General features: G+C 44.3%; 1 protein-coding gene across 1 annotated transcript in view; it reads left to right on the top strand.

The window, feature by feature from the left end:
- Positions 1-15,104, top strand: part of nfasca (neurofascin homolog (chicken) a) — a 136,584-nt gene that overhangs the window by 86,124 nt on the left and 35,356 nt on the right. The window contains exons 10-17 of the mRNA XM_056274992.1: positions 2,531-2,642; positions 2,861-3,045; positions 3,159-3,290; positions 3,825-3,968; positions 8,938-9,049; positions 11,225-11,391; positions 12,513-12,660; positions 14,284-14,408. Of these exons, the coding sequence (XP_056130967.1) occupies positions 2,531-2,642; positions 2,861-3,045; positions 3,159-3,290; positions 3,825-3,968; positions 8,938-9,049; positions 11,225-11,391; positions 12,513-12,660; positions 14,284-14,408 (1,125 nt within the window). The remainder of the gene's footprint in view (positions 1-2,530; positions 2,643-2,860; positions 3,046-3,158; positions 3,291-3,824; positions 3,969-8,937; positions 9,050-11,224; positions 11,392-12,512; positions 12,661-14,283; positions 14,409-15,104) is intronic.

Genomic DNA, 15,104 nt, shown 5'->3' with positions numbered 1-15,104 from the left:
GAAAAATCTTTATGAAACACAAGCCTAACGCACATCTTCTAACTCACTCAACAGAAATTCATAGTTTGTTTTTTCAGTTGAAAAAACAAGGTCAACACATTTTCCCCATTGGTGCCTGATTGTTTTAAAGGCTGTGCTGGACTGCAGGGTCTCATTTGTCATGACCTTGCAGTTCCAGTGGCCTCTGTTGAGAATGTTTGTTGTTTGGCTAAAATAGAGTGGAGCCAAAGGTGACCCTTATGATAAAGCAGCAGTGTTTTTAAGGGGACTTCACCATTCATAGAAAGTAGGAATGGTGAATGGTGTCATCACATGTTAAGAGAGGGGTTGAAGTGTGATGTAAATGCAGCAGGCACGCATGCATACATACGAATAAACACGTATAAACACACATGCACCTGCATTCACACAAAATAGAAAGAGGTGCACATAGATGCGTTCATTCCACATTTACATCAGTATCAGCTAAACTGAACAACCCTATATACTAACAGACATTCAAATGAACAATTAGCATACAAATTGATGTTAAGTATATTGGATATAGAAAATTGAATTCATATATTCATAAGGCCAACCCCATGTCTATACGTGTTGGATCAGTCCATAGCTGCAGGGGACAGAGTTGTTTCTCATTGTTTTGGCCTAGCATGCTCTTCCTCTGGGGAAAGATGCTGTTGATGACAGAAAGGGAAATCTGTCTCTTGTCCCCAATGGGACTTGAGACACGGAGAAGCTGCAGCAGAGAGGTGGCAGAAATCGAAGAGCTTGAGATGAATATGCAATCTGCTTTCATGGTGCGTTCATTAATACTTATGTTTCTATGTAAATTGGATTTACAACCTCCTGCATATGCACTCAGGCACACTTATGCCTGAACCCGGGGGAGTGATGGGAACCATAACAGCTGTCATTATTCGTGACGTTCTTATGTGTTCCCATGCAAACTCACACACTCACATGTAATTCTGCACAGGAAAAACCCACGTGTTCATATAATCTGCCCCACACTCTATCAATTGCCATCTCTTTTGCTCTTGCACACGCACACACACACACACACTCAGGGATGCAAGGACTGCCTCCCCGGGGTAGGTACAGCTAATGTTATTGGCTGGATGTTACCATGGCCACATGTTTCCAGGCTGCTGCGTCGTCTTAGCAGTCGACCATGACGATGGTCTACATATGTTATGTGGCCGTTTTTTTTACTAATCCTCAACACCCTCTCCTTTTTTTCCCCTCTCTTCACCCTTTGACACTAACAATAGGACCTCCTCGCCCACTCTTGTCTATTCGCTGGCTACTGGTGATTGTAACTGGAGCTTTAATCCCACACAGATCTGCATCACAATGGAGGCTAACACCAAGTTAACCCACCTCACCTCCCATAAAGCAATAACAATAGTGCAGGCTGCAGAACACCTAACTCCATTTGATATCCATAATTAACAACATTTATATCGGAACTGGATTAAACTTGTAAAGAACGATCTGAAGCGTTTTACTAATGCTCATATAGAAATAGAATAGTTTGTCTAACAAGTTTACCTGCAAAGTGTATTTCAGGTTTATAACGCCAACACCTTACTCATGATACTATTACCTACACTTGCTACCGTAGTTGTTTGCAAAAGGGCAGTTTGGCTGAATCCCAGTATGGTGGCTGTGTTGGTGTTATTGTATAGTCAGATGCTATTGGTACGGTTGCGGTTAAAAGATGAACTTTTTGAAACCAATGCTGACTTCTTTTCTGTGTAATAGCAACACAGCCCTGATTCCACAAGTGAACTTTTACTAATGGGTTATTTATAGATCCTCATTAGTCCTCACCTCTCTCACAGTTATTCTACTTTATGTGTGGATTATAAAACCCTTTATTTAATGGTGTTAAATCCAGCTCCTAAAGCCTTAGAAGGTTCTGGAAATGCTCCAAGCATTGGGAGGGGAACTGTTTATGATGCAACACCAGCTAAATGCCTTTGCTGAGGGAATGTTTTACATTAGACTGGAGAATTGAGTGAATAAACTGAATTACTTTGAATTTTTCATGTTTTGATATCAAAATAATCTCATTACAAGAGGGGAACAGAAAAAAATGAAAGGGAGGGAAAACTGCTCTTTTTGATGCAATCTTTGCATCACTTCCCTTGTAATTTGGCATGTCGGGTGATCTTAAAAGGAAATCAGTGTTCTTGCTGTTGTTTTTTTTTTCTTTTTTTTTCTTCCTTTTATCACATCCTGCGTGTATGTGTGTATGTATGTTGGGGGGGTGTACAAAGGGGCAGTTTATGAGGGGCCTTGGCCTCAGATCAGTCTGCAAAGAGAGCCAAAAGGCTTGGATAGAGCTTCTGTTGGCTAAGGAGCAATTTACCAAAGTGGCATGCAAACGATCAGAATAATGGTATGAAAAAAGGATGTAGACTTCCCTTTAGGGGACGAGTCAAGCTCTGTTAGTTTCTTAACGTTATGCGTGCGTGTGTGTGTCTGTGTCTGTGTCTGGTGACCCTGTTCTCTTTCCCATTTCTAGGTCGCAAAATAGCGACATCTACCCCAACTTTCCTATCTCCGTCAGGGGGTGGCAGCTCCAAAATGGTGCTGAGAGGGGAACAGCTACTACTGGAGTGTATCGCTGCTGGACTGTAAGTACACACAAACACACACACACACACACACACACACACACACACACACACACACGCAGACACAAACGTAGACAAGTATGCGCAGTGCCCTCTTGCAATCCAATTCACATATAGCCACACTGTCATATATTATGTTGTGCTGCTCATTTACTCATTTATTCCTTGTACACTGATGTATATTTATTTCCTCCCCCTCTCCTTCTCTCTTCTTGTAGTCCAACCCCGAGTATCATATGGTTTAAGAAAGGAGGAGAGCTGCCAGTACAGAAAGTCAAGTATGACAACTACAACAAGACTCTGAGGATTGTCAGTGTTTCTGAGGAAGATGCAGGGGAATATGTGTGCATGGCCAATAATGATGTAGGCAGCATCCGCCACTCCATCTCTGTACAGGTCAAAGGTGAGGAGTGTGCATGTGCATGTGCGTATGCGCATTTTATTTTTTTATTTTTTAGGATTTGTCTGTATGTGTTTGAACTGACTACCCCTAACCTTATATTCTGTATTCCACAGCGGCTCCCTATTGGCTGGACAAGCCAACCAATCTAGTGCTGGCTCCTGATGAGAATGGGCGCCTAGTTTGTCGAGCCAATGGTAACCCTAAGCCTCAAATCCAATGGCTGGTCAACGGAATGCCGATTAATAGTATGTTTACTATTGTGTGATTTTAACCTACCTATATGTAGTACACACACTCCATCCTCACCCACATAATTACACACGTATGCAAATTCAGTATTCTCAACAAGAATATTAAAGTGTACACCTACAGTCTTCTATTGCTGGAAACTGAGGAGCTATAGTGTAACGATTGGGGGTTTACTGCCTTGCTTTAAGAAACCGGAAATTTTGTAGATAATTGATACAACTTCATAGACCACACTGTGCTCATGTCAATTTATCCCTGACATCTCCCTGTAAATTGCACATTTTGCCTGTAGATATGGCAAATGTAATAGGCTAACTTATCACTGACAATGGTATCTTTAAAAATACACCAATGGACTGAATTCTCAAAGCCCGATTACACTGTTTGAGGGTCAGAAAATGAATCGCTGTTGCCAAACTTCTTATTCACTCATTCCATTCTGTTTATGTCCCCACCTCCCGTTCATCTCTCCATCACCTTATTGCCATGTACTCCCCCTGTTCCCTCTCTTTACCTCTCTTGTACCCCAGACTCTCTCCCCAACCCCAGCCGCCAGGTGCAAGGTGACACCATTATGTTCCGCTCTGTGCTGATGGGAAGCAGCGCGGTGTACCAGTGCAATGCCTCCAACGAGCATGGATACCTGCTAGCTAATGCCTTCGTCAACATCCTTGGTGAGATGTGATTCTGCTGGTTATCTGGTTTGGGAATGTTCCTTTGCAAATGCAATCAGAATGATACCTGTAATATGACTGTGCAGGAAGTTCCCCTTGATGCATAGCCATAATGTATGTATGTAAGGCATATATGTAAGTAACCTGTTAAAATTTATTTCAGCATCTCTGATATATTCTCTGCACCATTGCACCTTGTCACCTCTTATTTTGCCTGTCAATCTTTGTGTATAGATCTGAAGATTGTTGTGTTGTAGTGTTGTTATTCTATGTTAAGTACACAGAGAGCCACGAAACCGGAGTAAAATTCCATTTAGTGCAAACCTACATGACCAGTAAACAGGATTCTGATTCTGTTATGGAAACTCACATAGAAACCCCCCACACATTATATTGACAGAGAACAGATGGACTCCATGACATTGGAAGAGACATATGATAGAGACTATGCATCATTCCTCAAATATGCATTCACTCATCAGCTCTCAGTACGGTCTATATTTTATAGTCAAATCATAGGGTAGTTATAATAGTTAGAAACACTACACACGCATGTACACACATTTTTAGTAGGTAACATGAACTGTTTTACTCTCATATGTTGTAAAATAATCTTGTTACTGGAAGTTACAATTAAGTAAAAATTGCAGTTTTTATTCATAAGTTTTAATTGTGTTTTTTTCAGTGTCCACAATCATTAACAACCATAATTGTAAGAGTTACATCAATCAATGAATGCATGTTTTTCAAATCCTTCATTCATTCATTCATCTTCAGCTGCTTCCCTGGGGTAGGGTCACGGGTGGCAGCAAACTAAGTAGGGCACTCCAGACGTCCCTCCCCCCAGCAATGCCCTTCAGCTGCTCCTGGGGGATCCCCAGGTGTTCCCAGGCCAGATTGGACATGTAGTCTCCCCAGCGAGTTCTGGGTCTACCCCGGGGTCTCCTCCCAGTTGGCTGTGCCCGGTAAACCTCCAAAGGAAGGCGCCCAGGAGGCATCCTAATCAGATGCCCGAACCACCTCAGCTGGCTCCTTTCGATACAAAGGAGCAGCGGCTCTACTCCCTCCAGATGTCTGAGCTCCTCACCCTATCTCTAAGGCTGAGCCCAGACACCCTACGGAGGAAACTCATTTCAGCCACTTGTATCCGCGATCTCACCCTTTCGGTCACTACCCAAAGCTCATGACCATGGGTGAAGATTGGAATGAAGATTGACTGGTAAATTTAGAGCTTTGCCTTCCGGCTCAGCTCCCCCTTCACCACAACGTCCGCATTACTGCTGATGCTGCACCAATTTGCCTGTCAATCTCCCACTTCATCCTATCCTCACTCCTGAACAAAATCCCGAGGTACTTGAACTCCTTCACTTGAGACAACAACTCATCCCCAACCCGGAGGGAGCAATCCACCATTTTCCGGTAGAGAACCATGGCCTCAGACATGGAGGTGCTGACTATCATCCCAGCCATTTCACACTCAGCTGCAGACTGCCCCAGTGTGCGCTGGAGGTCGCGTTCTGATGAAGCCAACAAAACCACATCATCTGTGAAGAGCAGAGATGCAATTCTGAGATTCCCAAAATGGACACACTCCTCACCTTGGCTGCGCTTTGAGATCCTGTCTATGAATATCACAAACAGAATCGGAGACAAGGGACAACCTTGGCGGAGTCCCACACCCACCAAAAACATGTTTGACTTTGTGCCGAGAATGTGGACACAGCTCACACTTTGGTTATACAAGGACCGGATGGCTTGTAGCAACTGCCCCGGTACCCCATACTCCCGCAGTAACCCCCACAGAGTGCCCCAGGGTTCATGTTCGTAAGCCTTCTCCAAGTCCACAAAACACATGTAGACTGGCTGGTCAAACTCCCATGCCCCCCTCAGCACTTCCACAAGGGTAAAGAGTTGTTCCACGGCCAGGACGGAATCTGCAGTGTTCCTCCTGGATCCAAGGTTCGACAATCAGTCGGAGCCTCCTTTCGAGCACCCTAGAGTAGACTTTCCCAGGGAGGCTGAGCATTGTGATGCCCCTATAATCAGAGCACACCCTCTGGTCCCCCTTTTTAAATATGGGAACCACCACCCCAGTTTGCCACTCCACAGGAACTGTCCCCGACCTCCACACGACACTGAAGAGGCATGTCAACCAAGACAGCCCAACAATGTCCAGAGCCTTCAGCATCTCAGAGTGAATCCCATCCACACCCGGCGCCTTGCCACAGAGGAGCTTTTTAACTACCTCAGAGACCTCTGCCAGGGGTATGGGTGGGGCTTCCCCTGAGTCATCAGACTCTACCTCCTCCACTGAGGACATGTTAGCCGGGTTCAGGAGCTCCTCAAAGTGTTCTCTCCACTGCTCGACAACATCCCCAGTCCGGGTCAATAGTTCCCCTCCCCGGCTGAACACAGCCTGAGTCAAGCCCTGCTTCCCCTTCCTAAGTCACCAGTTGGTTTGCCAGAACATCCTTGAGGCCAACCGAAAGTCCTCCTCCATAGCCTCACCGAACTCCTCCCACACCCAAGTTTTTGCTTCTGCGACCGCCGAAGCGGCAGCCCTTCTGGCCTCCTGGTACCTGTCTACTGCTTCAGGAGACCCCTGGACAAATCAAGTCTGAAAGGCCTCCTTCTTCCGCCTGAAGGCTTCCCTCGCTGCTGGTGTCCACCAGCAGGTTCTTAGGTTGCCGCCTCAACAGGCACTGATGGCCTTATGACCACAGCTCCTGCCTGCCTCATCTGCAATAGAGACTTTGAACATGGTCCACTCAGACGCCATGTCCCCAGCCTCCTTCGGGATACACGAGAACTTCTTCCGGAGGTGGGAGGTGAAGACTTCACTGACAAGGGCCTCTGCCAGATGTTCCCAGTTCACCCTCACTACACGTTGGGGTTTGCCAGGTCTGTCCGGCAGCCTTCCCCGTCATCTGCTCCAACTCAGCACAAGGTGGTGATCAGTTGACAGCTCTGCTCCTATCTTCACCCGAGTGTCCAAAACATACGGCTGCAGATCTGATGATACGACCACAAAGTCTATCATCGATCTTTGGCCCAAGGTGTTCTGGTACCAAGCACACTTATGAACTACCTTATGTTTGAACATGGTGTTTGTTATGGCCAATCCATGACTCACACAGAAGTCCAATAACAAGGCACCGCTCAGGTTCAGATCGAGGAGGCCATTCCTCCCAATCATGCCCCTCCAGGTTTTTCCATCATTGCTCACGTGAGTGTTGAAGTCCCCCAGCAGATCTATAGAGTCTCGAGGCCGAGCCCTATCCAGAAAACCACTCAGAGACTCCAAGAAGGCCGGATATTCCAAAGTGCTATTCGGTGCATAAGCACACACAACAGTCAGAGTTGCTGGGGGGAAAAACCCACTGAAATTACACTTAGCAGAGTTACAGCACCTCACCCAGAAAAGGGAAACCGGGGCCCCCTCCAGGAGCCAGACCTGAGAAGGGAGCTCGCCGGCAAGCGTCTGGTGGCCATGCCTTGATCCATGGGGCCCGGTCGGGCCCAGCTCGAAAAAACAACATAGAGCCACTACCCCGTGGACCCACCACACGTGGGGATGAGCATTGGGGTAGGGTACAATGCAGGCTGGACGGCAGGCAAAGGTGGGGACCGGGGCGTGCCGACTTCCAGCATCGCAGATTGGTCCTCGGGATGTGGAATGTCACCTCTCTGGCAGGGAAGGAGCCTGAGCTGGTGCGGGAGGTGGAGCAGTACCAACTAGATATAGTTGGGCTCACCTGCACACATACTAGCATGGACTCTGGTACCAAACTCCAGGAGAGGGGCTGGACTCATTACTTTTCCGGAGTTGGCCAAGGTGACAGGCACCAGGCGGGTGTGGGGATACTCACAAGTACCCAGTTGAGCACCGCCATGTTGGCGTTCTCCCCAGGGAATGAGAGGGTCGCCTGTAAAGGACTGCGAGTCAGGTCAAACATTTCTTTTTAAAAGTGTACCAATAGATTCTGTGTTATATTGTTGAGTGATTCTTGTGTTTTAGATACAAATATAATTTTTGTAATTGCGGTTAGAATTAGAAGACTATATTAGAAATAATGCATTAATTTACTCTGCAACCAATCACCCCCCCCCCAATCCACAATGGTGCTGGTGGTTGTAAGGAGGAGTCAAGTCAATTTTATTTGTTTAGCCCAATATCACAATTACAATTTTGTCTCAGTGGGCTTTACAGCAACACAACATCCTGTCCTTAGACCCTCTCATCGGATAAGGAACAACTCCCTAAAAAATAACCTTGAACAGGGAGAAAAAATAGGTAGAAACCTCAGGAAGAGCAACAGAGGAGGGATCTCTCTCCCAAGACGGACAACATGCAATGGATGGTGTTTACACAATTTACAGTATACAACATTGAAAGAGGATAAAAGAATTATAATGGAACTATAACATTTATGAAGAATATGATGTGCAGGATGCCAAGCAGTGTTCAGACGCCACCGGAACAGCCCAGGACCCAAGCCACGCAACCAGCATCACCATGTAAAAAAAAAAAAAAAAAAAAAAAAACTCAGGGTAACAAAAATTATATGGATTTATAAGATATATAAAAAGAAAATGTGATGAGGGGAATGCCAAGCAGCTTCCAGGTGGTGACCACCATCACCACGGAGACCTGGGAGGAGGATCGACTGCACATGCACTCAAGGGAGACTCACATGACGCCATTCACACAGAAAAAGAGAAAGGAGAAGACATCATTCAGAGAGAGAGAAAATACACATTGCAGCGGTGATGATGGTTAATTCAGATAGATGTTAAGCTTCATTATCTTTATTATCAAAGAGAGTGTACATATGGGGAGAGTACCGATGCAGCGTTGTTCCATATGTAATGATTCAGTGTCCGTTTCTCAGTAAATCTGTGCTTAATTTTATAGCGAAAAAAAAAAGATGTTAGTAGATCTAATCTATTGCTGTTTCTCTCCTTGTAGACATGCCTCCTAGGATGCTGGGTCCTAGGAACCAGCTAATCAAAGTAATTGAGAATAACAGGACCTTCCTGGATTGCCCCTTCTTTGGTTCGCCTCTACCAGAGTTACGCTGGTAAGCATCGGTGAAACCCGTCCTAGTCATCTGTATTTAGGATAGTATGAGTGGGTGTTTTTATGTTAAAACTGAACCATAAAGCAGCTATGGGGGGTTTGTCACTGATTATTATTTACTCTTAATTTAAGTCAAGTCAACTTGACAGTGCTAAGCTGTTGTCTCACAGTAAGAAGGTCCTGGATTCGAACCCCAGGCCATCCCAGGTCCTTTCTGTGTGGAGTTTGCATGTTCTCCCCATGTCAGCGTGGGTTTCCTCCCACCATCAAGAAGACATGCATGTTAGGGTTAATACTCCTGTCTGTGCCCCTGACCAAGGCAATGGGAAGAAGAACTGGAGTTGGTCCCCAGGCGCTGCAGCTGCCCACTGCTCCTATACAATAGGATGGGTTACATGCAGAGAACACATTTGTTGTAAGAATACAATGACAAAATAAAGTGGCATTCTTTCTTTTCGTTCATTTTCTAAGCTTTCTTTGTGTAGCCCAATATCACAAATTAAAAATTACCCTCAGTGGGCTTTACAGCAACACAACATCCTGTCCTTAGACCCTCACATCGGATAAGGAACAACTCCCTAAAAAATAACCTTGAACAGGGAGAAAAAATAGGAAGAAACTTCAGGGAGAGCAACTGAGGAGGGATGTCTCTCCCAAGATGGACAGATGTGCAATGGATGTTGTGTCTACAGAATAAAACACAGTTTACAGAATACAGCATTGAAAGAGGATAACAGAATTATAATGGAATTATAAAAATATGAAGATTATGATGAGGATGCCAAGCAGTGTCCAGATGCCACCGGAACAGCGCAGGACCTGAGCCACGTGGCCACCATCACCATGTAGACATGACAGGAGGACAGACTACACATGCACACAGGGGAGACTCACATCACACCATTCACATACATGGGAGAAGAGACAAGAAAAAAAAACACTAGTCACATCTGAGTGAGAGTAGAATATGATATTTAAACAGGATAACAACATTATATGGATTTAAAAGATATATAAAAAATGTGATGAGGATGATGACAAGCAGTGTCCAGGTGGCGACAACTGTCACCATGGAGACCTGACAGGAGGACAGACTACACGTGCACACAAGGGAGACTCACCTCACACCATTCACATACACAGAAGAAGAGACAAGAAAAAACAGTCACACATTGGAATGAGAGAAGGATGCAGCATTGAAATAGGTTATGGATTTATAAGATATATTAAATAAAATTAACTTTGTTGCTTCTACATGATGAACATAATCGAATTAGACCATCAGCGAGAAGATTAGATTTTGCTATATAATGATTCCAAATGCTTTGCAGGTTCCACCATGAAATCTAATGAAACAATTTACAGCACATAGACAGGATACATAGCCACAGCTAAAGACACATTTCTTCATCTGTGTATCTTGGAAACATCTGTTTTCCCAAAACACCACTACATCTTTCGTTCCTCTCAAACGATATACACGGGCTCCCAGATGGTCTTTTGCGAGATCTTTATGACAAGAGGCAACACTAACGTTAAACGAAGTCATTCCTCCATGAAACACAACCGCGTGAGGCACACAATACCAAGTCCTTGAGCAGCTTTAATGTTTAAAAAAAAGGGAATAAATATCAAGCTATTTCAGCTGCTTTTCCCATTTGTAAGAAGTGTCAGATTTGTTGGGGCGTCCAGGTAGCGTGGAGGTCTATTCCGTTGCCTACCAACACAGGGATCGCCGGTTCGAATCCCCGTGTTACCTCTGGCTTGGTTGGGCGCCCCTACAGACAGAGTTGGCCGTGTCTGTGGGTGGGAAGTCGGATATAGCTATGTGTCATGGTCAAAGCACTAGCGCCCCTTCTGGTTGGCTGGGGTGCCTGTTCGGGGGGAGGAGGAACTGGGGGGAATAGCTTGATCCTCTCACACGCTATGTCCCCCTGGTGAAACTCCTCCCTGTCCGGTGAAAAGAAGCGGCTGGCGACGTCACATGTGTCGGAGGAGGCATGTGGTAGTCTGCAGCCCTCCCCGGATCAGCAGAGGAGGTGGAGCAGTGACCAGGATGGCTCGGAAGAGTGGAGTAATTGGCCGGGTACAACTGGGGAGAAAAAGAGGGGAAAAAAAACCACAAAAAAAAAAAGTCAGATTTGTTGTGGCAGTTAAATTTGACCATGTGTCGTAGGTTTAAGAATGGCCAGGGCAGCAGGCTGGACGGGGGCCACTACCGGGCCCACATCAATGGCACTCTGGAGATCAAACGGGCCCGGGTTGAAGATGAAGGGACATACACTTGTTTGGCCAGCAACATCCTGGGCCAAGACGAGAACCAGGTTCGCTTGGAGGTCAAAGGTCAGACATCACAACAGTGCTCCTGATACTGTATCACATCAGACCAAGACATCCCATTATGACTCAATAACTGGAAACATTACTCAACAGAAAAGCTTGTAATTACTTTCAATAAGATGTGTAATTGCATGCAGCATTCCAGTGTTAAATTGCAAATTATGAGATCAGAAAGTGCTTAACGGCAGAAATTTTTTGGATATTTAAAGGTCAGAGGTAAGCTGTTATTTTATCATCATTTGACACCATCACCCAGTTGTTATTACTTAATATTTAACGTGACATGACTGAAGAACCTTACTTAATGTAAACTGATGTCAACTTATGCAGCTTAATGCAACTTCATAATAATAACAGATAGGTATCAATGATGTGACTATATCAGTCATTCCCTGATCTAGATCATAGTTCACAGGCTGTGACCCTGCACATCAACAGGACATCATTGTAATACCATGTAATGTGACTTCATATTCAAAGTGCATCCATAACAACATGCTGTCATCAGAGCTATGTTTTCTTGGTTGCACAATTAATATGAAGAAACAATACTTTGTTTTGTGCCAAATAGCCTGTGCTATTTTGAGCCTAATCACTATCTCCTGTGCCTTTTTTGTGGTGGTTGAAAAGTGCCTTATCCTTTTTGTCATTAGTTATCTTTTTCAGTTGCTATTGATTGTCAAAATATTATCATGTTTTATTTATAGAAGAACATAATTCATTTCAGGCATCTGCTCATCAGCAAAATGTTAAAGATCCCATTATTCTTCTACGTGATCTTTAAATGACTAGGACAGTCAATACATGCTCCCATTTTTCAGGTTTAAGTGCCTTTACTTCCATCTTAGGTTTGTGTTGGTAAATCAATCTTGTTTGAATTATGTATCTTTGTTACAACTAAGGAAAACCCATCTGAGGTCCAACACTAGGACACTAAACATCTTTGAGGACATGTTCATCTTTGAGAGCCAGAGGCAGTGTCTCATTTCACTGATTTTCCTGGACGTCTGTATATACGTGTGTGTGTGTGTGTGTGTGTGTGTGTGTGTGTGTGTGTGTGTGTGTGTGTGTGTGTGTGTGTGTGTGTGTTTGTACACATTTTCTTCATTCCTACCCCACCATAGAGCCTACTCGTATAGTGCAAGCCCCGCGGCACCAGTCCTCCATCAGGGGCTCAACGGCTCGCTTTGACTGTAAGGTTGTGTCAGATCCAACCCTGTACACCACTGTCACCTGGTTTAAAGATGACAAAATCCTTTCTGTGGGATGGAGGTAAGATCACCCTGAAGTAGCCTTAAAAACTGAGCGTGTAAAGTCTAAATGCCCCTTCAGTCCAAATCTTTCCCCAGGCCTAGCCAAAACAATTTAGCCGAAGCTGGCTTGGTAAATGTTAATATAAGATACCTAAATACACACCTTGTTTTACGAAATCTGACCTACTTGCTTTTCTTAGACTTATAAACTTTGATTGTTACGCTGTCATAAAACAGCATCACAAAATGTCATATTTTCTCACCAAACCTGACTGGCATGCTTGGCACCCTAATGCCAAACAAGTACATGATGCAAGACTAAATAAGATTTACTGTCTATAATTGTGCTCTTATGCTGTATAACCCCCCCCCCCCCCAAAAAAATAGACTTCAATACAATTCTGAGGTGTTTACAAATCAAAAGAAACAAATATTTGGGACAAGGTCAATAAAAAGCGATCATATTAGCTACTTCTTTCTATGGTGAATGATTTCTTTCTTGTTTGCAATGATGATGGACAGGTTGATGGATGTGATCAGGCAGGAGTCTCCATGGGCTATGATGTTTGCGGATGACATTGTGATCTGTAGCGAGAGTAGGATGCAGGTTGAGGAGAGCCTGGAGAGGTGGAGGTATGCACTGGAGAGAAGAGGAATGAAAGTCAGTAGGAGCAAGACGGAATACCTATGCGTGAATGAGAGGGAGGGCAGTGGAATGGTGAGGATGCAAGGAGTAACAGTGATGAAGGTGTTTGAGTTTAAATACTTGGGTCAACTGTACAAAAGTAACAGGGACTGCAGAAGAGAGGTGAAGAAGAGAGTGCAGGCAGAGTGGAGTGGATGGAGAAGAGTGTCAGGAGTGATTTGTGACAGAAAGGTACCAACAAGAGTTAAAGGGAAGGTTTACAAGATGGTTGTGAGACCAGCTATGTTATATGGTTTGGAGACAGTGGCACTGACAAAAACACAGGATGTGGAGCTGGAGGTGGCAGAGTTGAAGATGCTAAGATTTTCATTGGGAGTGACGAAGAAGGACAGGATTAGGATTGAATTAGGAATTAGAGGGACAGCTCAGGTTGGACAGTTTGGAGACAAAGCAAGAGAGGCAAGGTTGAGATGGCTTGGACATGTGTGGAGAAGAGATGCTGGGTATATTGGAAGAAGGATGCTGAATATGGAGTTGCCAGGGAAGAGGAAAAGAGGAAGGCTAAAGAGGAGGTTTATGGATGTGGTGAGGGAGGACAAACAGGTGGCTGGTGTGACAGAGGAAGATGCAGAGGACAGGAAGAAATGGAAACGGATGATCCGCTATGGCGACCCCTAACGGGAGCAACCGCAAGTAGTAGTAGTAGTAGTTTCTGTGGTGAATAATAAACAATCTTAAGACTCCAAATTCATTAACTCATCCCCTTTCTAAGAGAACATTATTTGTTCTGTCTAATATACTGTACCAGAGAGAGACTGCTTTAGTATGGTGCTGTAATTTCATTTATCCTTTCAGTGGTTCAACATTTGTCCATGAGATATTACATCTCCAAAATTGTTTAAATAGATGTAGATGCCATAATATTATTGCTATTTATTAAGCAATAAGTAATATAAACATTGCAGCCTGACTTGACTGTTTCTGTCTGTCTCACAGGCTAAAGAGGGATGATGAGTCTCTCTCCATCCCGAATGTCAATGAGGGGGATGAAGGGACATATACTTGCACTGTAAAATCTGAGATAGACCAAGACTCAGCCTCAGCTCGCCTCACTGTGCTAGGTACATGCATATGCAAACACACACACACACACACACACACACACACACACACACACACACACACACACACACACACACACACACACACACACACACACACACACACACAAACACAAACAAACGCACATACACACCAATCGACCTGATACTTAGCACCAGATAGTCCTTGCACGAATGTTAAATGTATTGCTTTTCTATCATTTTAACATCAACCTATCTGATGTCATGATGATATTGTTTAGATGCCTTTTTGCATCAAAGATTCGTGACGAGATGAGTTGAAACTTGCAACTACTTGCAAAAGCATACACTAATGAGACTAGACGAGACAGTGTATTGTTTCCATAGCAGTGAACAACCCTGTACCTCTTCTAACTGCTTGTCTGTGAATGTTCTCATTCATCCAGGTCATAGTTATCCAAAGGAATTGAATCAAGTGCAACTGGACTTGGTTATATATAACCAAGTCCAGTTGCACTTGATTCAATTCCTTTGGACTTCTAACTGCTGCCTTTTCAGGCTTTTTTTCTAGCTGGATAATTTTTAGCATCTTAAAATATGAATGAGGATAGTGATAGTGAGTTACTTGCTACAGTTGCACTTCTAGTATTGATGAAACGGTGAAAACATGAAAAACTCCACCGTTTCAACCAGCTGATAGTTTGTAACTGACTTGACCAGCTGACTTTGCTATGA

Source organism: Lampris incognitus, chromosome 2 (assembly GCF_029633865.1).
Source record: "Lampris incognitus isolate fLamInc1 chromosome 2, fLamInc1.hap2, whole genome shotgun sequence".
Classification (NCBI taxonomy): Eukaryota; Metazoa; Chordata; class Actinopteri; order Lampriformes; family Lampridae; genus Lampris; species Lampris incognitus.
The sequence above is the reverse complement of the archived record's forward strand: the minus strand, read 5'-3'. Positions and strand labels throughout refer to the sequence as shown.